Genomic DNA, 27,099 nt, shown 5'->3' on the forward strand with positions numbered 1-27,099 from the left:
TTTGTATTACAATAATGAACCAAATATAGTTACCGCATAGAGGCAAACTGTCGCATCCAAACTGACAGTCAAGCCGTGAGCAGCTTCCCAGTCCAGGCCCACTTGATGTTCACGGCCAATGCTATATCAGGAATTCCCTTTTATTTCCACAAATGGTAGCACTTGCCTCACGTCCTCGTTCCCTTTCCATCCTGCCACTCTGCTTCTTCCGTCCCGATTGAGAAAGGACCACCTGACCCTCTTTTGAGGTGGGGAAGTCATAATTGGAGGGGAAACCAGTTCCTGTCTCTGTGCGCTAATAGCGGAGCCTCGCGGCAGTCACCAAAAGCCTTTGATGGCACAAGGAGGGGCACACTTAGACACCCACACACCAACACTCGCTCATACATCTTGTATTGCCTCCATTTCTCTTTGAAAACATGAGATCCAGCTGATAGATGACAGCTAGTCATAGCCAGCTATAGCAGTCCTCAAACTGTAATTCATCCAGTGGGAGGTTAAACCCACATCATTATTGGATTTGTTGTCATTTGGGGGGGCCAATCAAGATTCAGTCCATCAATAGTTAATCTCAAATATTTGACTAAATTATTTTTTTAAAAGTTATCTGAAGGGAAGCTAATAACAGAGGACATCCATACAATGCTTCATGGCAGTCCGTCTACCTGAATCGTTTCAGCTGCAATGACTGCTTGATTGTGTCACTCCTCCGGTGCTCTCATAGCTTCCTAAAATGGTTTTCTTGATACAGATTTTCTAAAGAGAAAATTTTAATAATAGAATAATAAGGTAAAAATATGCCGTCCTGTACTCTTCCAAACCACAGTAAAGACTACGGTGAACTTCTGTGATGTGCAGAGAGGTGCGGGCTTGGTGACTGCCACGCTTGAGAACATGTCCTTTAACTCTAACACAGATTAACTGTGAACCAAAGGAAATAAAAGAACACCCCGTGATTCAGGTGCTTGTAGAACTACCTTTAGCAGCAATAACGTGAAGTAGGGTTGGGCGATATGTAAAAAATCGCCGACAATCATCAGTCCAGTAATCGACGATGGGCGATGTATTTGTGCATGCGCAGACTTTTTGATGGGCGGAGCAATGTAATCATGCACGTTCTGATTTGCAACAAGCACTTGGGCGCACTCTGAGGAGGGGGCACTTGCTCGCAGATGAAAGAGGGTGCTGTTAAAACAGCGCTAATATTATTTTCTGTTGACTGCTTCTATTAGCTCCGTCATTATTAGCAAACTTACTCGTGGGCAAATAAATAAACCGCCCCCTGTAAACACGATCGCCGGTGGGCTCAGCCTATCATCGATAGTCGATATTCATCCAATCGCCCAACCTTAACGTGAAGTGCTGCGGACTGGACTTTGACACACCTTCAAACATCTTCAAATCATCAGATCTCCACCAACAGCTGGCGTGAGGTGTTTATGCTGTTTGATTTTCACCAAAAGCGGTGCTGTGCATTATGGACAAACATAAAGTTTTGTGGTTTGTTAAGAACTTAGCAAAGCTGAGCCATGCTGCCGTGTTCTTCTAGTGTGGACGCTCTTTGCTGGCAACTCTTCCAAACAAGTCACAGTTGTTCAGGCTTTTTTCTAACTATACTGTCGCAAACTTTAACTTTTAACACGCTAACTGAGGCCTACAGATTGTGAGGCAAGCTTGTTGCAGCTGCTGCCTCTTAATTCCTGTGGAAGCAGTGAGGGTGGCCTGAGTTTCTTCAGTCATATCGAGGACAACGCTGATATATTAGAAAGCATCTGCAGCAGTGACGACATACGAGTGCCTCTCCGGTGAACGCGCGTTTGAGGACGTGACATTTAATCAGAGTATTTATGTAATTGTCATGGTGACAAAATGGTCAGTGGTTCAGTTCTCACAGAGGACCTGATTCTTGTCCAAGTGCTCCAGAGCAATAAACAGAACACTTAGCTACCCACTCGTTGCAGAGTGCGCTGGATGGGAACATTGGAAATGTCTAAAATGTGGACTGACCAGCACTCTTCATCCGATGCTTTTAAGTTCACAATTCGATTCCACCTTTGGACCCGGCGAGTGCCACAGGTACACTTTTGTCCATCAGTTGATTCTTTGCTGAGAGCTTTCTCTTCCATCTCGTTTGAGTGCTTTGAGTTTCCCTGCATTGGTTTCACTGGATGAAAGTAACGATCAGCATTTCTGCAGGTTTTTTTTCCACCTTTTGTATCTTAAAATCTCACCTTAGCCTTGAGCACCTGTTTATATTTGTGTGTCTGTAATGGATCTGTGACGTGTATATACTCATGCATGTATAATACCGATTAGTAATCATGTTAAAGCTTGATAAGTTTATACTGGTTAAGAAATTCAAAACAAGTTTTTACATTTTTTCAGAGAAGAAAATGTATCAATTTGTAACCAATAAAAAGCGATTGTTAAATTAAATGGAGGCTTTCTGTAAAACATGCTAACATGTAGATGAATTCTCAACTTTGGAAAAAGGATTAAAGATTTGAACAAAAACTAGGGACACTTTATTAACCACTGAATAAAAATTATAACTGATCTGATAAATACACATTAGAGGTCATTTTTATTAATTTGGTTAAATTGTTACTGTTGCAAAAATGCGAGCTAATTAAAAGTTTAGTTTTCAGATTACTGTTTGTCAACGACAGTTTATGTTGAACTTGAACGATATTTAAAACGTTGGTACTGTTGTCGCCGACATCGTCAGACAGCTGCCGCTCTCACCGCAGAAACTCTCTTCCTGTTTCAAGTGGATTTTATTGTGACAGGACGGAGCTCGTTAAGTATCGGCGTTGGAAATGCTTTAATCCATTTGTCTTATTACTGCAACGCTAAACTAACATCTGAAGAGTTTTTAAGAATTCTTTTAATACATTCTAATTTAATTTGGCATAATTTCCACTAATATTCCTCTTTTAGCTGTTCAGACACACGAAGACAAACACCTTGACAGACAGCGGAGGACAAACCTGTTTTATTGTTGCCCTCCCTGCAGACCTCAGACACTGAAGCTCTGCCAGAAAACCACTGCCAGCTTCTTTAATTCTCTCTCTAGGCATTTTATCTGAATGAAATACCATAAGCCAGTCAAACTACCCCCTTGGGCCCTCGGCATATTCCTACTCAGAGCCTTATCTGGACAACAGGACTGGTTGTGTTGGGCAGGTTAGTAGCGAGAGGCAGCTCGTCTCAAACCATCATTAACACGACACATAGCTTCTCTCCTTTTGTAACCAAATTATAACTGTGTATGTTTTTTATGTTACACAATTAATAATGAGTAAATATTAAGCTAAAAGTCAGATGTTGTGACAGATGGCCTGCGCAGACGTTTTGCCAGCTCTGGTTTTCGCTTGTTTCTGGTGTGTGAGGAAGCACAAAAAGCTCAGATATAATCAAACTGGTTTGCCAGTATTTGTGTTTGAAGTATGAGCCTGGAGCACTGGGAGAATGGCACAGGACATGTTAACCTTCATCTTGGTACTCCCTGGATAAACTGTGGGTCAGATTGTCATGTCTCTGTCTTGGTGTTATACAGCCTCTAACATAACACATGGAAAGGTGCGTACTATAAATGCAGGGGCAAGAAATCACACTACTCGATGTGAAACAAGTGTCTATCTTCTTTCATGGACCCACTAAGTGTTTGACCCAAGATGCCACCTCTATCATCCCCCAGGGTCTTATGTCCCCACATAAGAGGTTCAGCTGTCCTACAGTGAAAATGACAACACACAGAAAATGTCAGATACCTGGGGGATGCACCGAGCTCTCAGTGATGCAGTGTGAGAGGTAGAGAGAGGTGCGTGCCATCAGAGGGGCATCACCTACCAAATCTGTTGTTTCTAGTATAGAAACATTCCAGGCAAAGTGCCACATGACACAAGGTGCTGATGCAGTTCATCAGCTTGTGGAGGAAGTACAGCCAGCCACCTCTCACACATGGTGATATGTTTACCCAGACTGCAGTTTGGTGGTTTTCACCTCTGCAAATAAAACGTCTAACATCTACATCGATGTTTTTGTCCCCTCCCAGTACTCTGTGCCTTTACTTGTTACAGTGTTGCTCCTGTGACGCGTTTCTAATGAAGCTGAAACATGTTTATCTGCCCTGAAAATTTCTGTTTTTCAGGCTTCAAAAAGGATGAAGAAGCAATATTTAGACATACAGGCCTTTAAAGTGTACAAGGGTAACTCGAAGTATTTTCATTGTATGAATTGTATTGTTTGTCTTCGTGAAACAAATTTCCCTAATGTTTATGTCTAGTTATTTATGGGTACAAAAAAAATTAGCAGGTTGGTTTGTTGCAGAGTGCCCCCTGCTGGACACTCGTATGATGGTTGAAGGGTGTTTCTGCCGTCTGTTTTTCATATTTTCATTATATTTTTTTTATTTATTGGATGATGAATGAAAACGATTTAACTGGCGAATATCTCTGCAAGTTTCATTTGCATGGCGTCATAAATCTAATGTGTTTATCCAGGATAACTCAGGTGCTTGTGACAGATCACAGATCGTCTTTGAATGACCTTAGTGATTAAATGTTGTATTTCATAGTTTTGTATTACTACTGCAGTGTCTACAATTCCATAAAAAGAATAATAAACTGCCATTACAATTTGTTATTATACATTTTATTTATATATAGATCTATATAGATACAAACTATTAGACAAATTAAAGTCCTCTCATAGTATTATCATCGTATTATTTATTGTATTGTTTTATTACCTTTTATTCTGAAAGAGGGTGCTGTTAAAACAGCACTATTATTATATTTCGTTATTAGATATAAAAACAAACAACTTATTTATTACTTTAAAAAAAAATTCTGTTTCTTCATTATTTTGTCCTTTCGCTCTGGGACTGTGTGTACATAATTTCGTTCCACCTCATGTTCACATGTGATGCGAATGACAAAGCTCCTTGAATCCTGGTTCGGGAGCAGGAACCAGATTTATTTTTTTATTTTTATTTTTTTTAATCGTTCAACCAAAAAGCTGTTACGTGCGTCAAGTTCCAGTTGCTTTTATATTAAGCCAGCTAATGAGAGCACAGACATTGTCAAACAAGCAAAAGCTATTTTATTTGTTTATTTTTTAAATAAACTACGTTTTTGAAGTATTTCTTTATTCATAAAGAAAAAACATAAAGACGTTGATGAAAAGTCCTAATGAAGGTAAATGAAACGGAGCTGCAGTTACAGCTGTGCCAGTTTAACTGTGAGGAAAATGAAATTTAGCGTGTGCGCGCACCATGCTCGGCTTATTGAAATGCACAACCAGCCGCACCATTAAAATGCCACGGCAGCGATACAGACACAGATGAATCTGCAATCTGCCAGGCAGGCCAGCTGTTGCCCCTCCACCACCACCCACTGCCCACCCTCCAGGGAAGCCTCGAGAAACTTCCTCACCAGCAAGCAAGCACAAAGGCCTCAAGGGGAGCTGGGTTTTAATTACTGGGCTGTGTCCTCTGAATATCATATCTCACTGCATCACACGGAGGGAAACGAGGGCAAAAAAGTAATGAGGAGTGTTTGTGAAGCCAGGTACGTCCGCAGAGAGGCAGAGTCATTATTGTTTCCCGACGTCTGGCTGTGTTGTGACAAAGGGCCAATCCGGTTGTTCAGTGATGACGCGACGAATCCTACTTCCGGGTCTAAAGTAGTCTGCGTTTAATATGGCTTTTGTGTTGTTAACATGTTTAATGTTTTGTATTTTCTTCTATTTGATCTCAAAAAGCTCCTAAAACAGTCAGTGATCACTGTTGACCTCCCTCAGCTTTTATTACCGCTAATCATTTATTTAAGCTCAGTTTTTAAAACCTTAGGATGTAACTACAGCCCAGCCCATGCAGCAGTATATGAATGACTAACCTCGTATTGTGGATGGATTATCTCAGTTGTTCTCCTGGCTGAAGTTTGGTCCTTTTACAGCATCCTGCCATGCGATTACATTTGTTCCTGACCACCGAGAACACTCACGGTAACTTTTATCGAGTGGAAAAAAAATTAGCTTGTTTATATTATGCTAACATAGCTGTGTCGCTAGCGGTCACATAGCACATCATTATATAGCAGCTAGCCCAACTTCAGTAACCCTACAAACGTCACTGCTGTTTAGTTTTCTGTCTTCATTTATGCTGGAAGTGATAACAGAGCTGCACGTTTTAATTTGTTTCCAAAACCCCGCAGTCAGGACATGCTATATTGTATTTAGATAGAAGCTAGCGAGCTAACTCCCTGCTAACTTCTAACTCCGTTAAATGTCATAAATTCCGTTTTCATGGATGCCTGGATGTTAAACTCAATTGTTACACCTGGTAGAGCAGAACGCTGATCATTTTATTAAAGATGAAAGACTTTAGACAGTTTTCAACTCTCAGTAATGCCATAGTGATCGTTTGATATATGGACCTGCAGCGGAGTTTAGGCCCAGACACGGCTAGTGACGTCAGACTGAACAACCGGATAATATGGTCTGTCTTTGCCTCGCTAACATGTACAATTAGCATCGCTCTTTGGAAGCTCTCGGATACAAAATCTCGGATTAATCAGGCATTTTGGGAGTTTCTTAAATTCATTTCATTCCCTTTGTAACATTTTGAGTTTTCCTCAAACCATAAGGAAGCTCAGTGGAAACAAATGGAAACCATTCTACATTCACAGCTAAAGAAAGATGTTTGCTGAGCATCAGGCTTTATTCTGACCAGGCTTCCTGCAACCAAGAAATGGTCCCATCTTCCTTAATTAGAACAATATTTCTCATTTCATTAATACTAAAGAAGCTTTGCATGATTCAGAGTTAAAAATAATCCTGCTTATTTCATACTGGGCCTCAGCGTGTTTGATAGCTTTAGCTTCACCCTCTCTTTGCCTTCTCGCTGTAAACAGAAGGTTTGAACAGCAGGTGGGTGGGGCTGCTGTGAGGTGACATCACAGAGACCTGAGAGCAGAAAAAAGCACAGAGCCCAAGCTGAAGCCCAACCTCGTGGTTCATATGGATTCACGTAGAAGTACAGTTTACTGCACGTGTTTACAGCAACAGCACGTCTTCTGCCCTGTTTTCAGTGCCGCTCCTTCATTGAAGAAGCTCCATCCAAAGATAGAGGCCAGCTAATATTCTGCCTGTCAGTCACTCAGATTGTCTCCCTGCTTAAGTCATTTCCTCTTCCCTTTATATCTGTGCTTTAGATTCTCCACATTCTCCTTCTGTCTGGGTTTATGCTGTTAGTTTTCTCACTGCGTCTTATTCAGCTGCACAGTTTTCATTTAAAGATGTAAGTTAATAACAAATGAAATGGTGCCTCACAGTGAAACAGACATTTCTTTCAAGCAGTCTCGAGGCTCTGACTTCATATGGACCGTAGTCTGATCGGTTCCAGGGTGCAGCTCTGCAACAGACGGGCTCTTTAACACACCATCCTGCTGCTTCATGCAGCAGCTGTTCCCTAATATGGTGCCGAATGCGCCGCTCCGACAGGGCAGCTCTTTCCTTTGTTGTCTCCTCGTCCCCGTTGGAGACGTCGCTGTCAAAGTCCATCAGATTTCTTTCAACGATCCTCCACCGTGGCTGGCAGAGCGTTAGGATGAGGCCTTCTGAGCACAGGATCGATTACTGGACAGCGTGCAGAGATGCTAACTGTTGGGCCCGCTGGTTTAGAGACTTATTCCCGTTAACGAAGGAATGTCTTTGATCATACAGTTTGAACCAAGACAAATTTAAGTACAGTGATGGCAACATTTAACAATTTGACTGTGTTTCTGTCTTTAGTCACGTGTTTGCTGTTAAGAGCCACGGTGAAACCAGCAGGAAGAGCATTTAATTACTGTTTACTGTTTAACTTTCACCATGATTGTACTTTGCAAGATTTCTGAGAGACATTGATTAAAAAAAAAAAAGCATTTCATGTTCTGAATGTAGTCTCTAAACCGCGGTTGAGACCTGTTCGCCTCATTTTTCAGCTCTCAGTAACTCAGCTGTTGTCCAGTGTAACTGTCTTAGTTTGGCGTTTATGCCTGCGGACAGAAATAATAGATTCAGTGCTGGAGTGCCAGGTTAGTGGTACGATCCTCTGCTTTTACCTACAGTCACCGTGTCTTGCTCACTAGCACACTGGGAACTTTAGTTTCTTATAAAAATGTTCTCTGATCTTCGTCAGTTTGAGTCACAACAAGACCAACACAAGCGCACTAAACTAACCGTTCTAGTTTATTTTGCCTTTATTGAACACACCAAGTAATCTATCACAGTCCAGGATGAGGAGAAAAGAGAAAGAAAACCTCCGAGTTCTCCTAAACCTTCTCAGTTTGCTTTCCCTCGGGCTCTGGATACCCTGCAGGCATTTAAGAAACAGACTCTTACATTTTCTCAAGAAGATTGCACACAACTAATCTAACAAGAAAACGGGATTTTGTTTTCACGTAGCCAAATCGGACTCGTAGCTTTTTAATCAGACATTCCCAGAATTATTGATGAGCAGAAAGGAACGTCGTTCTAGTCCTTGTGTGTGTGACCGAGGTTGTTACTGAAGCCAGCGAGCCTGCACTGAAGTATGAAGGCTTTTGTTTTGTTCTTGAATGAAGGTCGGACTGGATTTTATGAGAAACTTTCATGTTTTATTATTAGTTATGCAAGAAATCGTGTTACAGTAACTGACTCTCACACGTTGTGGTATAAATGCACACACACCTCACATCTACCTTTCAGTTTTATTCTGCACGTATGTAAATGATTTATGTCGACCTCGCCGATTGAGCCGATATCCATCTAGTGCAGCGCCTTGAAATTATTACATCTCCTTTAATGACTGTGCACCAAATACATCCAATATGTGCATATTTAAGGTAAATAAAATACAGTAAAAGGGTATAAATTACATTTCTGACTTGCAGCCATCTTGTAGTTTTATTGTATAAATATGGAGGGATATTTACATTTGAATCTTTCTGTAATTATTCTCTGCACACATTTTCAGTTCACACGCAGCCTTCATAGCTGCTTCCAGCGCCACCTCTGATTGGCCAGGCTGTCACTTTAGGGCTTAGTGGGCTCTGAGTGTTCAGCTGTCTAAACCCAGCATATTTGGCTTCTGCCTCATCGGTTTAACAAAGCGTGGCTGCCTCTGAGTCGAGGGGTTCACCAGCCAGCACCCGTGGGCTCCTTCCACACCCGGGAGTTGCATAACACTGTCAGAAAAGGAGGGTTACTTGAGAGCTCGCTGCTCTGTAGAACAGTATAATAAGGATGGAGCTGCTTCTGAGATTCTGCATTTACATTTCTACATGTAGAGCATTTAACTGCCACTTTTATCCAAAGAGCCTGACAGTGTGAGAGCAGGTAGGTGGTTCATTATTTCGCTCAAGGACATTTTGACAGGATTTTGTGCTGTTGATGGACAGACTGACTCATGCTTCTGAAGCGAACTGTTGAAGTACTGACCTTGTCATTTTTATAGCCTTACTTCGCTTTGTTCTAACATGCCTCATGTTCAGAAATGATCTGAGGCTCCTCGGTGCCGCAGAAAACCCCACAAAGCCGATTGGTCTGTTCATGGGGCCACGTCGTTCGTTGGTGAGCGACTAATGGAGTCGCTGGCTTCTGCGCCGATGCCTTCCACGATAAGTTTGTTCATACTGTTGGGAAAAAATAATGTAGTTCTAGATCTAACTCAAGTGGCAGAGTAGGGTCCATTTTCTTGCATTGCGATATCAAATAAGCCGTGTTGACACACTCCGCAGCCCTGAACGTTGCTACACGAGAGCTGTGTTTACTATAGTAGCTGCAGCTGAAGCAGACTCCTGCTGGGTCCTGCGTGAGAAAAGGCAACTCTGGGCAGTGTTTTCACTGATTGCTCTAACATCTGCCCAGACACCTATATACTGTATTTTAGTGCCATTAAGACACTTGTTTGCAGTTATACATGTATAAATTTCAATGCAAGGATACAGACAGCATTCAGTCTTCAATTGAATAGACTCTCACGTTGCTTCCCAACATGTATAACATTATAAGTACGTAGCTCCAGAGCACAGCACACCCTTCTGCCTGATACGGTGGAACCTTCCAGTGGAGCAGCATGACGGCATTTGTCAAGGTCACGACCCAGTATGCCTAAAGGTCCCCCGGCTTCATTCTTCCCCTCTGACGAGACGCGAGGGGAAGCCCAGACCAGGGAAGCTAACCTGTCAACCACATTTAAGACAAAGTGTGGTGTCAACTCGGTCACCCGGCTCCTGAATCATTAGTTTTCAACCATGGCAGGTGTTTGCTTATGTTACCTTCGAGTGTAAAATGAAGGCCCAGCTCCCATGGCTGTAATTAACATTTAAAACATCCCCCATTAAGCAGCTGCCCTTTTACTGCTTTGCTCCCTAAAGCCATAGAAGTAGTTAAGGATCAGTCATTAAAGTCTGCTCTTTTTTTCTTCTTTCATGTATCTTCATGTATTTGTTCTTTAACTACTACCTACCATCCCTTTTGCTCCAGTGATGTTTTAGCAGATACTATACACAGAGTTAAATGATTATTTCACTTTTTCTCATATTTATAATCAGTTCGTTTAATGCTGATAACCACGTTGTTACCTGGGCAACATTCAAAACGACCACATTGTTTTCTGCTTTATAATACATAAGTTCATTAGACTGATGAACCTGGTTCTGCAGGAGGTTTCTTCCTGTTAAAAGGGAGTTTTTCCTTCCTACTGTTGCCAAAGTGCTGCTCATAGAGCGTCATACAATGTGTGTTATTGTAGAGTCTACCTTACAATATAAAGCACCTTGAGGCGACTGTTGTGATTTGATGCTGTATAAATAAAATTGAATTGAACTGAATGTGTTATTCAGCACATTTAATCAGGTAAATGTCCTTGTGCAGTTCTTACTTTGACTTTCTTTTGTTCTGTCTTTGCTCCGTATCAGAGAAGGTACTTTTTCATTTTTCACTGTTATTGGGCTGCTTCAGTGTCCACCTCTTTAGATGCAGGGCGATGCCTACAGAAGCAGAAAAATCCGTATTTATTAGTTTTTGGTTGCAGTCATAGAACCAAAATTATGAAGGAAAGCTATCGTCAGAAGTAGATACTCGAGGCTTAAAGGCCACGTTTATGTTACAGTTCATCCGAAGCGCTGACAGTTTTTACTGGATGGACTAAAAACCCATTTAAAGTGCTTACAACTAAATTTGTGTATTAAATAATGATTTGAACACACTTGTTTATATGTCACAGTTGAGCATGAAAGTGTGTTTCTCACAGAGGAAAGCCTCCAGAGCTGCTTCCATCAGTCAGCTTTGTGTGGCTAATGAAACGCTGGTGGATGTAGACAGATGTGGAGGTTGAGTGCAGGTTTGGACATATCAGCAGTTTTTATTTTTAGCCGTGCGTGTTAAGTAGGTAACCTGTTGGAGAGGTCTGAGTAATGGACTGTCTGCCCAACGAGCCCCCAGGCTGCGATTACAGAAGCCTGTTGTTCTTCTCCGGGTACTTGTATCGCTCCCCTCGCTTTAAACCTCTTTCTCGACTTCTGTCTCATCTGTCTCTGCTTGTTTATCCATCTTGATCTCTCCCCGTGCCGTTCTGCAGTGCTTTCTGCTTCTCTTGTTCTTCTCTCGTTAGTCTTTTCTCTTTTTGGTCTCGTTTTCTACCTTTAGTCAGCTTTAAACCCACCAAGGGGCACAAAAATGAAGCGTTGCATGGACACGGTAGTGTTGAATCAGGACATCAGGTCATGTGACGTCTGTTTGTTTTTGCGTGGTGTCAGAAGACGAGTCTGTTTGGTGGGTGTTGTTTGCTGCTCTGACGGCTGCCCCCCCCCCAATGATTACGCCTATATTACTGCATTTCTGTTTTCAACAGGCTTTACTGATGAACTGACCATTTCAGGCTCACTAACTCTCTCCTGTGGAGCAGCTCACAAACTTGTGCATGTTCTGATTTCCCCAGAAATCCTTTCTTCTACCTGTTGTGTACACGAACATCTGCAGTCGCCTTCCTTTTTGGGTTACTGGAGGATTACCCGTGGCTAAGAATAGCTTTGACTTTTCTTCAGATGGTGCTCCCACCTTGGTCTTATCGCAGCCGCAGATCCTTCGTCCTACTGTTGCCCCTGTCTGGTAGCTAACAATCACTAGCAGCCTTCTGGATCCCCCTCATTGTCTTTTCTGTTCCTTCTCCTGTGGCAGCTGTAAAAAGATATTCGAGCTAAAGGCGCTTTGGATTGTGGCGATTGCGGTGGCGATGCTGTGCACGCTGCTTCTGTCCGCGCTACACTCGTTGATAACGTCCAGCTCTCTGGTGACCTCGGATGACCCCGAGGTGCCAAAGTGTGCTGGGCTCTCTCCCATGTGGGGAAACACTTTGGGATTTTCCCCATTAGGCATAAAGCATGCCAGTGAAATACATAACAGGTATATAACCACAGTCACCCTGCTTATTGTTACGATTCTAGTTTCCTGGAAGGTTTGATGACCATTAATGTTTATGCTACTGTGAGGAATGAGTGGCCTTTCCTCATTGGCTGAGCCACAACTTTGCATTTCATAGAAAAGTAAACCGGCACATAAAGATGTGGACGGTCAGTATTGGAGAAAAGGTTTGTCTTGTATTTTTGCATAGTAACACCGTACTGCTGAAATAGCTTTGCACAGTTGCTCTCTGCACTGAAAATGACAGAAGATGACTCAAATATTTAGGTGGCCATGTGGAGGTGGAGAGGGATAGAAAAGCAAGGAAATGAGGTAGAAAAGAAGACAAAAGAGATCATAGAAAGCAGGAGGAAATAGAGAAAGCAATAGAAGCGAGGTTACAGTGTGAGATGAAGTGGAAAGTACAATATGGAAATAGAAAATGGGAGAAGATAAGCTTGAAAAGCGAACAAAGGAGGAAAGAATTCAAGGAGAGGAGGAAACTGGAGAGAAGAGGAAGAAAGGATATAAACAAGAAGGAAGGACATTAAGCTGCTTAGAGGACGTCCTGCCTTTTTTCTTTTTTTGGTGTTTTTTGAGTAATGAGGCTGTTAATTAGCAGAGGCATGCATGGTTTATTAAATCAAACTGTTTACAACTTTCACTGTCAAGCAGATTCCTGCTGGTCCATGATGATGCTGCAGTGGTAATTACAGTGTCATAAATGGGTTTATTAATCCTGATGGAGTAACTACGAAAATATTCCATTAATAATTACCCTATAATTATTTTAAAGGTTGTTTTTAACAAACGAAGTTGATGTCTAGTCTTTCTGTGACTGTACTTCAAGAAGACAGAGAAGGAATGCAGCATAAAAACACCAACAAGTTTCCTCACGCTGTTATTAATTTACCCATGTAATCTTAATGTGTTGACATAATTGGTTTAGGCTACACCAGGTCGAGGTATCAAACCTTCACAACTTTGCAGACGTTCCTAAAGAGCAGCATCGTTTTAAATATTTTTCCAGCTTGGTCCCATATCACACACTCCCTCCTCTACAGAGCTCATTAAAGCGTTACGCTCGGCTGTGCCAGCGGCTTCCATCAAACGCGTGTGTGGTTCATGTATGTTTGGGCATTTTCACTCATTTAACAGAAGACTGTTGTAGGATACGAGCCTCATAATAAGCAGACAGTTACGATTAGCTCATTGATGACTTTAATTTAGTGTTGTAGTTATAAATTCACTGTAATGTGGTGCGTAACTGTGTTTCTAGTGATTTTCCAACATTAGCCAACTCATTCTTTGTAGTGAATGACTTAAAGTCTGGCATGACTTTATTCTCTACATTTTAAATTGCAAAACAGAACGAACATTAAAAACCATCTGCAGCTCAACAGCTGTATGAAGGTTTGACGCCCCAGGCGACTCGAGGCAGGAGCAAAATCTTTATATAAATGTTTTTTTTATTGTAAACTATTATAGATGGATGAAGTCTGATATTCGGCCCCTGGCCAGTGTTAAACCAAAGCCTTTGCATTTACATAGTAATGCATCATAAATGTTATGATGACACTGCAAAACTCTGTTTGCTTTGTTTCGTTTAATGTTGTATCACCAGCTTAATGTGTAAGTTAGTCTGTAGGCACTACAGTATATCTGTTATGCTTGTTGAATCAGCAGCCATCATAAAAACCATTCTAACCAGTATAGAGAGCTGTGTAAATCAGCTCGCATTGTAGAAGACTGCTTTTCCTCTTTGAGGTACTTTCAATTCAATTTTTATTGAATTTATATAGCGCCAAATCACAACAGCAGTCGCCTCAAGGCACTTTATATTGTACAGTAGATCCTACCATAATAGATACAGAGAAAAGCCCAACAATCATATGACCCCCTATGAGCAAGCACTTTGGCGACAGTGGGAAGGAAAAACTCCCTTTTAACAGGAAGAACCTTCGGCAGCATAACTAAGGGAGGATTCAGGGTCACCTGGTCCAGCCCTAACTATATGCTTTAGCAAAAAGGAAAGTTTGAAGCCTAATCTTGAAAGTAGAGATAGTGTCTGTCTCCTGAATCCAAACTGGAAGCTGGTTCCACAGAAGAGGGGCCTGAAAACTGAAGGCTCTGCCTCCCATTCTACTTTTAAATACTCTAGGAACAACAAGTAGGCCTGCAGAGCGAGAGCGAAGTGCTCTAATAGGGTGATATGGTACTACAAGGTCATTAAGATAAGATGGGGCCTGATTATTTAAGACCTTGTATGTGAGGAGCAGGATTTTGAATTCTGGATTTAACAGGAAGCCAAAACAGGAGAAATCTGCTCTCTCTTTCTAGTCCCTGTCAGGACTCTTGCTGCAGCATTTTGGATCAGCTGAAGGCTTTTCAGCGAGTTTTTAGGACTTCCTGATAATAATGAATTACAGTCGTCCAGCCTGGAAGTAATAAATGCATGAACTAGTTTTTCAGCGTCACTCTGAGACAGGATATTTCTAACTTTAGAGATGTTGCACAAATGGAAGAAAGCAGGCTTACATATTTGTTTAATATGTGTGTTGAAGGACATGTCCTGGTCAAAAATGACTCCAAGGTTCCTCACAGCGTTACTGGAGGCCAAGGTAATGCCATCCAGGGTAAGAATCTGCTTAGATACCATATTTCTAAGCTTTTCAGGGCCGAGTACAATAACCTCAGTTTTATCTGAATTAAGAAGCAGAAAGTTAGCGGCCATCCAGGTCTTTATGTCTTTAAGACATTCCTGCAGTTTAACTCATTGGTGTGTGTTATCTGGCTTCATGGACAGATAGAGCTGGGTGTCATCTGCATAGCAGTGTAAATGTATGCTATGTCTTCTAATGATACTACCTAAGGGAAGCATGTATAATGTAAACAGAATTGGTCCTAGCACTGAACCCTGTGGAACTCCATAATTAACCTCAGTGTGTGAAGAGGACTCTCCATTTACATGCACAAACTGGAGTCTATTAGATAGATATGATACAAACCACTGCAGTGCAGTAACTGTAATACCTACAGCATGTTCTAATCGCTCTAATAGGATATTATGGTCGACAGTATCGAACGCTGCACTGAGGTCTAGCAGGACAAGCACAGAGATGAGTCCACTGTCAGAGGCCATAAGAAGATCATTTGTAACCTTCACTAAAGCTGTTTCTGTGCTGTGATGAGCTCTGAAACCTGACTGAAACTCTTCAAATAAACCTCTGCAGATGATCTGTTAGCTGTTTGACAACTACTCTTTCAAGGATGTTTGATATGAAAGGAAGGTTGGAGATTGGCCTATAATTAGCTAAGACTGCTGGGTCTAGAGATGCTTTTTGAGTAAAGGTTTAACTACAGCCAGCTTGAAGGCCTGTGGTACATAGCCGATCATTAGAGATAGGTTGATCATATTTAAGATCAAAGCATTAATTAATGGCAGGACTTCTTTGAGCATTTTGTAGGAATGGGGTCTAAAAGACACGTTGATGGTTTGGAGGAAGTAATTATTGAAGTTATCTCAGAAAGATCAATTGGAGAAAAAGAGTCTAACTTAACATCAATGGTACTAAGAGTAGCTGTAGATAATATTACATCTGTGGGATGATTACTGGTAATTTTTCCTCTAATGATAAAAATGTTATTAGTGAAGAAGTTCATGAAGTCATTACTAGTTAACGTTAAAGGGATGGTTGGCTCAACAGAGCTCTGACTGTTTGTCAGCCTGGCTACAGTGCTGAAGAGAAACCTGGGGTTGTTCTTATTGTCTTCAATCAGTGATGAATAGTAAGATGTTCTGGCTTTGCGGAGGGCTTTCTTATAAAGCAGCAAACTATTTCTCCAGGCTAAATGATGATCCTCTAAATTTGTGACACGCCATTTCCTCTCCAGCTTACGAGTCATCTGCTTTAGGCTACGTGTTTGAGAATTATACCACGGAGTCAGGTACTTCTGATTAGAGACCTTAGTTTTCACAGGAGCTACAGTATCCAGAGTCGTACGTAGTGAGGACTTAACTTAAAATCTTAACTACTGTCGCGAAAGGAAAAACTCAAAGTTTTGTTCTTTATTTTTCTCTCTGTTTGTGTCTGTGATGCACACAAATGCACATCAAGGCCGACCAGGCTCAGCGCTGGTTTATCTTCAGCTTACAGTGAGTTGTTGGAGAACACTCTGCTTCCAGTCCTCCCTCGGCTGTGTTTGCAGTGTGTGTGTGTGAGTGAGAGGGGGGGAAGTGACATAGCACGTTGTCTGTGTGTGTATGCTTGTTTGTGAGTGAGAAGCACATTGCAAAATAAGCAGCCGTGCTCGGTGTGTGTGTGCACTGCAGTGCTGTGGATTAGACTGTGCAGACGAAGCGACTGGAGCCCGGGGAGGGCTGTTGCAAGAGAAAAGAGGGAAGACTAATACACAAACACAGTGACATGTTGGTTTGTTTCGTACCTGTGAACTGATACTGTCAGTTCTGACTTGAGCACAGTACGTTGCCTCCTTTTCCACTGCATCCACTTCTTTTCCATTTCCAAAGGGTGAAAAGATGAAAATGTCCTGAACTCCTGCATGCTGACCCAGTAAAATCCCCCTTTCCACTGTACCGTACCACAGATGTGGTATAGGTTTTTCTGGGGGTATAAACACTTGACTTGGCATGTGTGTAAAGAGCATTTATTTCATTTATGTTGCAGGACTCGGCACAGGAAAGTGTCATCACCCGTGACATCCACCGCACTTTTCCTGCACACGACTACTTCAAAGACTCTGATGGAGACGGACAGGACTCGCTGTACAAGATCTGCAAGGTAAGCCTGACACGTGACAGTAATAAGATCCAGATATCATTATTATAAAATAAGCTCTTGGTTACAGTAGTGTGGTACTTTGCCTTCTTTATGGCAGAATTGTTTTAAGCGCTAAGCTAAGAGTTAATTCTTGTATGTGTGGTAAAACTAACCTGTTCCTGGAAGGCCGGCCATCATTTTTAATAATCTTTTTGGTCTGGCGTGGCTTAGTAGGAATTAGCTTGGCATTTCAATCTGGCTCCACAGTAAATGATTGACAGTGCACACTGAGGCATCGACACCAACCCTTCCTACACGTGACCTACTGGACATACGCACCACTCTGTGGACGGTCATTGATCTTTTCTTCCAATTTCAAAAGTGGAAAAACACAGTGGCTGTTATGTAGGTGGGAGATTTCTTCATATTGCCAACCAAAAAAGATTTTTGAGTATGAAAGTCGAGGCGATAAGTAAGCCGTATAATTGCAAAATACTTGAGACTTGTTAAGACAACGAGACAAAACGTTGCAGCCTTTGTTCGACATAATCGGGGATAAACCGCAGAGTTGAAAGGATGTTGGGGCATGCCCTACATGCATGTGTTTTTCATACAACAATATAATGTAAGTTCCAAAAGTAATACAGTAAAATCTTACCTCCATCCATGCATACACGTAAAATATTTAACAGGGAATAGCCACAAATGGACACCCCTGTAATACGGCTTTGCCTTCTCTCAGTTAAAATGATAGAGTCCCCAGTGGACTTGGGTCCTGAGGTAATTCTCTGTGAAATAACACGGTGCAGACAAAAGCCAAGGTCGTATAAATCCAATCTTAATCTCTGACTGTCCTCCTCTTAGCCTGATTGCAGCTGTGTGCTCATCCAAGATGTTTATGCATAGATGTATTTACCCAACTTTACTCGGGTCCATAGTTTGTTGTACAAAGACGCAGTTTTTGTAGTTTTGCCTCTGTACACCACCACGGGCTTTAGACCTGTTCCCATGATGCATCATCACAAATGAAGCAGATATAATGTCTGAAGTTGATTCAAAGTGTTGAATTAGGTTCTTATAGCTTCTCAGTGGACTTTAAAATGAGACTCAAAGATTGATTTTCATGGTTATCAAGAACAGTTTGGAGGAGGTGGGGCCATCAAGTCTGTAGTCAAGTCAAGTCAAGTCAAGTTTATTTATAGAGCACATTTAAAAACAACCAAGGCTGACCAAAGTGCTGTACAGTAAATACAGATAAAAATACAATAGAACACAATTTCGTAAAACACCTCGCTGATAAAAATAAAATAAAAATATATAAAACAAATAAATTAAACCTTTCTAAAAGCCAATGAAAAGAGGTGAGTTTTAAGAGCGGTTTTAAAAGTTTCTAGGCTTTTGGAGAGTCTGACGTGAGGAGGTAAACTGTTCCACAGTCTGGGTGCAGCCACAGCAAACGCCCTCTCTCCCTTTGTCTTTAATTTATACCTGGGAACATCTAAAAGCATCAGGTCGGCTGACCTCAAAGATCTCCTGGGGCGATAAGTACTAAGGAGTTCTGACAGGTAAGAAGGTGCAGTGCCATTTAAAACCTTAAAAGCCAGCAATAAGATTTTAAAATCAATCCTAAAGGCAACTGGGAGCCAGTGGAGAGAGCAGAGAACCGGAGTGATGTGGTCTCTTTTTTTTGAACCGGTCAACAGGCGAGCGGCAGCGTTCTGCACCAGTTGAAGGCGATGTAGACAGGAACGATCTAGGCCAGCATAGAGGGAATTGCAGTAGTCCAGCCGTGAAGTAATAAAAGCATGGACCACTCTTTCTAGATCGTTCCTGCAAAGGTAAGACTTGACTTTGGCTAAAATCCGTAACTGATAAAAAGATCCCTTAACTACAGAGCTGATTTGTTTATCAAGTTTAAAAGCATTGTCAAAAATAACACCAAGACTCTTAATGGAAGAAGTGCAATCGGAGGTTAGGGGTCCCAAAAAGTCAAGAGAGAAGTTGGGATCTTTAGGAAGCCCAAACACAATGACTTCAGTTTTGCTTTCATTAAGGTGTAAGAAGTTAAGAGTCATCCAAGTCTTAATGTCAGACAAGCAGGAGAGTAGCGGCTGCAAAGAAACATTGCAGTTCAACCTCAGAGGGAGGTAGATCTGAATATCATCGGCAAAGATGTGGAAGGACACATTATGTTTACGGAGCACATCGCCCAGAGGGAGCAAGTACAGAATAAACAACAGGGGGCCTAGTATGGACCCCTGAGGTACGCCACAGGTTAAAGGAGCTCTGGGAGATGACAGTTCACCAAGGTGAACAGAAAAACTCCTATTATTCAAATAGGACTGGAAAAACTTTAAGACAGTGCCCTTTAAACCGACACAATGTTGAAGGCGGGCTAGCAGTATGTTGTGATCTACAGTGTCGAAGGCTGCTGTCAGGTCCAAGGTTACTAAGACAGCAGCACAACCAGAGTCAACAGTTAAAAGCAAATCATTAAAAACTCTCAGAAGGGCGGTTTCTGTGCTATGCCGAGCTCTAAAACCAGACTGGAACTTCTCATAGAGATTGTTGTTGTCAAGAAATAGCTGGAGCTGCGTGAGGGCGGCTCGTTCCAGTACTTTAGACAGAAAAGGGAGGTTGGAAATGGGCCTATAGTTAAGTTAGAGAGTAGGGATGGATCTAGATTAGGCTTTTTAAGGAGAGGTTGAACAACAGCGTGCTTGAAGGGTGTTGGAAAACAACCAGAACTGAGGCAGGCATTGATCAGGACCAGAAGGAAAGGTCCGACTGAGTCCAGAACCTGCTTCAGAAGCCGAGAGGGGATAGCATCGGTGGAACAGTTGGTAGTCTTAACCTTGCAGACTATTTCATGCAGCTGAGAGAGAGAGATTGGTTCGAACTGATTAAAGGCAGAATGGCACAAAGACAAAACACAGGGATTGGAAGGTGAAGATGGAATGACAGACTGCAGGGAGGAAATCTTGTTTACAAAGAACTTTAGAAAGTCATTACAGAGGGTGGCAGAAGGTGTGAGGCTGGTGGATGTGTAAGGATTTACAATGGAATTTAAAACACGAAACAGAGTCTGAGGTTTATGGACACTACTGCTAACCAGGTTTGATATGTAGGAGGACTTGGCCTCTTTAACGGCTTTCTGATAGGTTGAAAGAGAGTCTCTGAGGATATTAAAAGAAATGTGCAGCTTGTCCTTTTTCCATTTTCTCTCAGCACACCTACAGGTGCGCCTGAGAGCACGAACAGAGTCTGTAATCCAGGGTTCAGCGTGAGCTTTGGGACGGAGTGTTTTTAGGGGAGCGATGAGGTCCAAAATAGAAGTACATGTTGAGTTGAAAAGAGCAGTTAAATCTTCTGCACACAAGGAATCAATCCAGTCCACCGTGGAGAGCTCAGAGTTGCTAAAAGCAGCAGAAAACTGAGATGGTACATGGGTATTGATGATCCGGTGACGGCGTGAAGGAGGTTTAACTGCAGCATCAGAACAATGTGCAGTGGCAGAAAATAGAACAGGAAAATGATCGGAGATACACGCACTCTCACAAATTTCAGAGATGTGGATACCCAAGCCGTGAGACATGACAAGGTCCAAAGTGTGACCCTGTAATCAGGAGGAGTGTTCGTTCAGCTAAAGCAGGGGTGTCCAACTCCAGGCCTCGAGGGCCGGGGTCCTGCAGGTTTTAGATCTCACCCTGGGTCAACACACCTGAATCACATGATGAGTTCATCACCAGGCCTCTGGAGAACTTCAGGACATTTAAGGCTACGTCCACACGTACCCGGGTATTTTTGAAAACGCAGATTTTTCTATGCGTTTGCACCTTTCGTCCACACGTAAACGGCGTTTTCAGTCACTGAAAACGGAGATTTTTAAACTCCTGCCAGGGTGTAAATTTTTGAAAACTCAGTTTTTGCGTTTACGTGTGGACGAGAAAAACGGAGAAAACGCAGCATCAAAGGCGTGCGCATTTTTTGACGTCACACTGTGCGCCACGTTATTGTTTCGGTGTAATTAATTTCTACAATGGCGGACTTACACAAAATACCATTACTGTTAATTTTACTGTCTGCAGTGTTTAAATGCTTACATATACACACAGGACTCTGCTTCTATGCGCCATCTTTGTTTACACTTTCCCACCCAGGCTGACTTCTGATTGGCCAACATTTCTACACGGATAGGAATATAGCGCCACCTGCTGCTTTGGCGTGTTGCTAGCAGCGTTTTCCTTCGTTTTTGGCTTTTACGTGTGGACGGGATTTTTTTTTTTTTTTTTAAAAACGAAAACGGAAAATCTCAGTTTTCAAAAATACCCATGTACGTGTGGACGTAGCCTAAATCAGCTGTGTTGGATCAAGGACACATCTAAAACCTGCAGAACACCGGGACTCGAGGCCTGGGGTTGGACACCGCTCATCTAAACACAGAGGGTAAAGAAGTTTGTGCAAACTGTCAGTTAGAAGTTAGACTTGACTCTAAACCTCTTAAAACAGCCTGCCCGACTGAAAATTGTCTGTAATTTCCAAATGATTAATGGAAAATTTAGATTTAACAACCTGGTGTGGCGTGTCCAAAAAATCGGGCTCTAAGTATATATAACAAACAGATGTATGACAAACACAGAAACAATGACAGATGACGCTAATGTAAGATGTAACCGAATGATATGGAAGAAAATTTTAAGGACAAGTCTCAGAAATGCTCATCATGCAAAATATCTGACGTTCTTCATGAAACAGTGTTACACAGTTACACTTCTCCTGAAGGGCTGTGCTGCAATATAAAGTGGAATCTGAGGTATTTCAGTATTCTGTGTCTTAACATAAAGATTTTGTCGATCTGATTCTTGGTTTTGGGTAAATATGAAATGAGTTTGGTTATTTCTGACCACAGAGGAAAATAAGACGGCTTATCTAAAGCGTATACGCTAAATAACGATGTGAATAAGGCCTCGTGCTGCACCCACACTGGTATGTTTTGCCTTTAAAATCAAAACTAGGTTTAGAGGGAGGAAGAAGAACTCCATGTGTTTTCCTGGCACTGCAGAAGTAGAGTATGGTTGGTCAGCGCTTTGGGAGAACCTGTCAGGAAGGTTTAACATCCAGTCTGGACCCAACTAGGTCAGTGGCGAGCTAGCCTTCATTTGTATGCAAATCCATGTAGATTTGCTGCTGATAAGGTTGGTTGGATCTTCGGGCATGAGCGGGTTACAGGCACAGAGGATCCAGCACAAAGTTTCTCTTCCTCTTTCTATCCTACTCAGTAATAAGCCTAACCTTTATTCTCCAGGGAAGGACGTCGTCTCTCCCTAGTTATCGTCAGTTTCAGTCAGTTTGACTGAAGCTATGATATAAAACGCCCAACATTTACTGTTGCGCTGAGCGTGCCCTCTGGAGAAGATTGAGGTTAACGAGCTAGTGCTGGGATTCAAAGCTTTCAGATGCTGGATACAGGAGTAAGGGAATATTTTCTGTTTCCATGGAAATGGGACTTTAACCAAGAGAGGGGAAAGTTAACATGGTATCATGTAAGCATGGCTCATCAGCCAGATTAATGCGGTGTGTTTGTGTGCACATGTTTTTCAGGATATTAGTTTTTGTTCGGGTGATGGATACTCTGATCAGAGTTTGCTCCTCTTCTAAAGTTGCTTCTTTCCTGAAATGAAAACAACAATTTAAACTCATTGGAGCTTCAGACTGTTTGCCAGCAGTGAGGCAACCACACACACATTATGACTTTTATACTATGATTATCAACACATTTCCACCATTGTATACTTCACACGTTAGAACAGAAAAATCTGCTCGTTCGATATTAGGATTCGAGCATACTTCGTAGACGGCAATAATCCCTCTGATCCTATTATCTGCTCAGGCTAACAAATTTAGATTTCACCCACCAGGACCTCCCCCATCCATCTGTCAGCGTGCACTTCTCCCAGCCGAGTAGGGGACGTGTGAATGCCACACTCCATCAAGCATGTCAGCTTGTAGATTACGCTCCAGACAGCTCCACAAGACTTCCCCATTACCTCCACATCAAACCCCAAATTAGCTGAACCGATCAGCTGTGGAGCTCTGGACGTCCACGCTCATTTTTCAGGTGTGGAAACGGGGCGACAGTCTTTGAACCCAATGTTTGACTGCTCCTGTAGTCAGTGTCCAGCCAGCGAATGAGCATCCTGCCAAAATATCGGTGGAAGATATTGAACCATTACCGTCCTTTTGAGTGATTATAAGAAAACAGGTTTAAAGAGTGTTTCATGGACTTGTAGTTCCCCTCGCGCTTCACCAGCCGAGCAGCTGCTTAATAAAGGGGAGCTTACGCAGTTCTGGGGCTGCTGGCCTCTCAAACATTGAGCTTTCATGTCACTTAAGCACACTTGCTTATAAGCAAAGAGTGCAAGGTGATTGATATTAAAATAGACGCGGTGCCCCTCTTACTGCAGGTGTTGGGATCACACCTGTGTTAGTGCCGGTCTTCCCGTACACGTGTAAGCAAACCAGAATGTAAGCTGTCCAATCGCTCTTTTCGCTCGAGTGTAATTGTTTTAAGTCACTTCTTGTTTACACGGTGAAAAGCCTGTCTATTGGCTCATTAACATGATTGGTGGGGTGTGTCAGCTACCAACAGAGACATTGCCTCTCCCGAATGGTCATCTGAAGGTTATTCTCCTGGATCAGTCACTTTAGTGACTAACTAGCCAGCTCTCATATCTACTGTAAGACATGTTTTGCATTTTGTGGAAGAAACACTGAAGAATTTCTTCAGATTTGGCACAAACACTCACAAAGGTCAAAGGTGCACGCTGACCTCACATAAGATGTTATTAAGCCACCGTGCAAGATTTACAGTAATGGTGACAGAATTTTACATAAATGTAAAATGATAAAGTCATTTATAATTAGGGGAAAGACATCCATACAACAGTGACTGCAGCCGGTGGGTCGTCTCTCTTTCTGTGGGTTTTGTTTCTCAGCCTGTGAAATGAGTTTGAGCACTCTTTTGGACAACACCAGCTGGTTCAGGCTTAACACAATATGACCTTAAATGTGCAGAGCCAGTTTGAAATGACAGTTTTATGCAATCCAGACTATTATATACTCCGCCCTCGTTTGAGAACAGGCAGGATTCTCATTCGCTCTTAAGTTATTGGTAAATGAAAGAGATTCTAGTATTTTAAAGCTGCTCATGCATTTTGGATGTATAGAGTTAAGTTTGGGGGGTTTAGCTCAGCAAAACTGTAATGCCGTGTATACATGCTGGTGTTCTGAGACTAACTGGAGATGAGCAAGGCACCAAGCTTTGAAGATGAAGTGGTGTATGATTATTTGTTAAGTGTTTTCACTAAAACCAAATGTTACCAGTCCATGTAGTCACAAGAAACACACTTTTCAGGACAACTCGGTTATACTTCAGCGTCGTCCTGTAGCTCTGCTTATGTGTATTTTAACCTACACTTGTGAGTTAGGTACAACTTCCCCCCTTTTGTCTTTTATTATTTGTGGCATAGATTCAAAAAGGTGCTGGAAACATGATATGATAGCCTCGCGTAGTTGCTGCAGATTTCTCAGCTGGAAAATCCATCAGATTGGTTCATTGTGGTCATGTGGGAATGGACGCGGGCAGCAACGATTCTCTGTGGTGTTTAAATGATGTTCAGTTAGTACCAAGAAAATACACCCCACACCATCACCAGCCTGAACCGCTGATACAAATCAGGATCCAGTCTTTCATGTTTTTACTCTAAATTGTGACGCTACCATCTGAATGCTGCGGCAGAGACTCTTCAGACCAGCCAGCCTTTTTCCAGTTTTCTGTTGTCCAGTTTGTGGGTTCCTTTGCTGTGAGCTTGCAAAGTTTGGTAATAGATAGCAGTTGTCAGCAGATCTTATTAGGTTTCCTGATTTACCTGGATAATAAAAGGGAACACGGATTTTTGTTTTTAAGCCTGAATATAAATAAAGTCTTAACCATCCAGCAATGTCACAGAAACCCTCATAGCGGCGTCCAGTCAATTGCAAAGATGATATACTCTTATCAGTTCCAGTGTGCCTGGTTAACACCTGGGTGGGTCCAAAATAAGTCAGCTTTTATTTAAAACAAACAGCTAGTTGTACTGTTAATGCCTTCTCACCGTGGCTGATCGTCTCGTTACACAGCACTTTGGCCCCAAACCTCATACTCGCATCAAAGCTTAATGGCACTGTGCTACTGTTAAATGTGGCCTCAACGATGCAGATTTTTCGGCTCTAAGGGTTTTGCTCTGCCAGCTAATGAGTTTTCACAGGTAAATATTAGATTTTTCCTTTTAGATGCAAGAAAACATGGTAGATGTTAAAGCTCCAGAAAGAGCTGCACAAAGTCAGAACAGTGAAGTTGCATCCGACTCTGAAAACACTGAATCTGAATGCTGGAAGGTGATGTAGCACCAGACTGACGCTGGTGGCTCAGAACAATGTAAGCTGCTCCATAACACACTGGGCTTGTTCAGCTGTGGCTGATGAAGTTGTTTTATGGTTAATGCGAGCAGCAGGCTGCAGCACAGTACAAGAAATGATCTTAATAAAGGTTTTAACACTACGCTGTTGCATTTTGCATTTTAAGCAAACTGACTCAGATACTCGTGCTGCTGATGGGAGGAACCTAATGGAACTGGTTTCTGTCTTTTGTCATTTGCTGTTTTCCTGCAGGCCTACTCGGTCTACGATGAGGAAATTGGTTACTGCCAGGGTCAGTCGTTCCTCGCTGCTGTTCTCCTCTTACATGTAAGTAAACTTCTCATCCATCCATCAGCTGTTCACTGTACATCAGATGATCCAATGCACCAGTTAGCACTGTTTGCTAAACACATGCTTGTGCTCATGCATATTCATTTATGACTTTTACACAGACTCGTTGTGCATTTGCAAAAGAATTTGCCTGCAGTGTTTCTCCCTGGCTTTCAGAATAAAAGCTTTCTGTCGCTGCTTAAATGTAACCTTGATTCTCCTACATCTGCAGATGGCACTCAAACAAATGATCAAGGTTAACACGAGCAGCGTGCTCCTGCACCGAGACTTTACTGTCTCTACAAACAGTTTCCTGGCTTGTACAAAGTATAATAAAGCAGCAGGGTAATATAACACACTGAATGAGATGATGTGGATGAAGAGAAGGAGTGAGAGAATCGATTCCTTTCACACACACGTTCAAGGTCACAAATCCATGTTTATAGTACCTGCATGCTGTGTGTAAAGTGACTTTGTACAAATATTACCTCAAATTTGATGTGAGCAAGTTTTTAGAGGACACATGAAGGACAGACAGTGGAGTTGACACATGGGGTAAGAGAGCTGTGGAAGTTTGGTCAAAGTCCAAATGGCGAGGGCAGCAGAGGTTAAAGAGGAGTGAGATGTCGTGGGAGAGAGGAGTAGGGATGAGGTCGGAGAGATGTGCACAAGAGCTGCACGTTTGTTGAAGGCATGTGAAGGTGAGGAGCTGGCTGCAGAAGGAGGACACAAGGAAAAAGTTATAGAGGAGGAGAAGGCTGTAAAGATAAAGGGGACAGCAGCAGTGTAAGAAAGAGGGGTTACACAGGAGGAGGAGGAGGAGGCGGCGTGTAATAGAGGGAGGAGGGAGAGGTTATAGAGGAGATGTCAGGAATATTAATAGAGGCTCAGGTTTACCTGCAGGAGCCCATTCAGTCCCAAACACATACTGTCACTCTGATTAAATATCACCTCACAGTCTGTGAGAGCGTGCACGTGAAGGAGAGAAGCCGTGCACACACCGAGAGACGAGCACAGCGTTAAGCGTTCTCTCCTGCTCCTCGTCTTCACACATGCACACACATGAAACTTGTTTTAGTCGCATCTTCCACAGCTGCACTGT

General features: G+C 42.3%; 1 protein-coding gene across 2 annotated transcripts in view; it reads left to right on the forward strand.

Annotated features, from left to right (window-relative positions):
* rabgap1l (RAB GTPase activating protein 1-like) overlaps nucleotides 1-27,099 on the forward strand; it is a 95,276-nt gene that overhangs the window by 36,409 nt on the left and 31,768 nt on the right. For both annotated transcript variants that reach the window (XM_086268310.1, XM_086268311.1), the window contains exons 14-15: nucleotides 17,118-17,231; nucleotides 25,920-25,994. In XM_086268310.1, coding sequence (XP_086124436.1) covers nucleotides 17,118-17,231; nucleotides 25,920-25,994 — 189 coding nt within the window. The remainder of the gene's footprint in view (nucleotides 1-17,117; nucleotides 17,232-25,919; nucleotides 25,995-27,099) is intronic.

The sequence above is a fragment of the Aulonocara sp. 'chitande type north' Nkhata Bay genome, linkage group LG17 (genome assembly GCF_057382095.1).
Source record: "Aulonocara sp. 'chitande type north' Nkhata Bay isolate Kocher_YH1m ecotype deep benthic linkage group LG17, A_spYH_male_GT1.1, whole genome shotgun sequence".
Taxonomy (NCBI): Eukaryota; Metazoa; Chordata; class Actinopteri; order Cichliformes; family Cichlidae; genus Aulonocara; species Aulonocara sp. 'chitande type north' Nkhata Bay.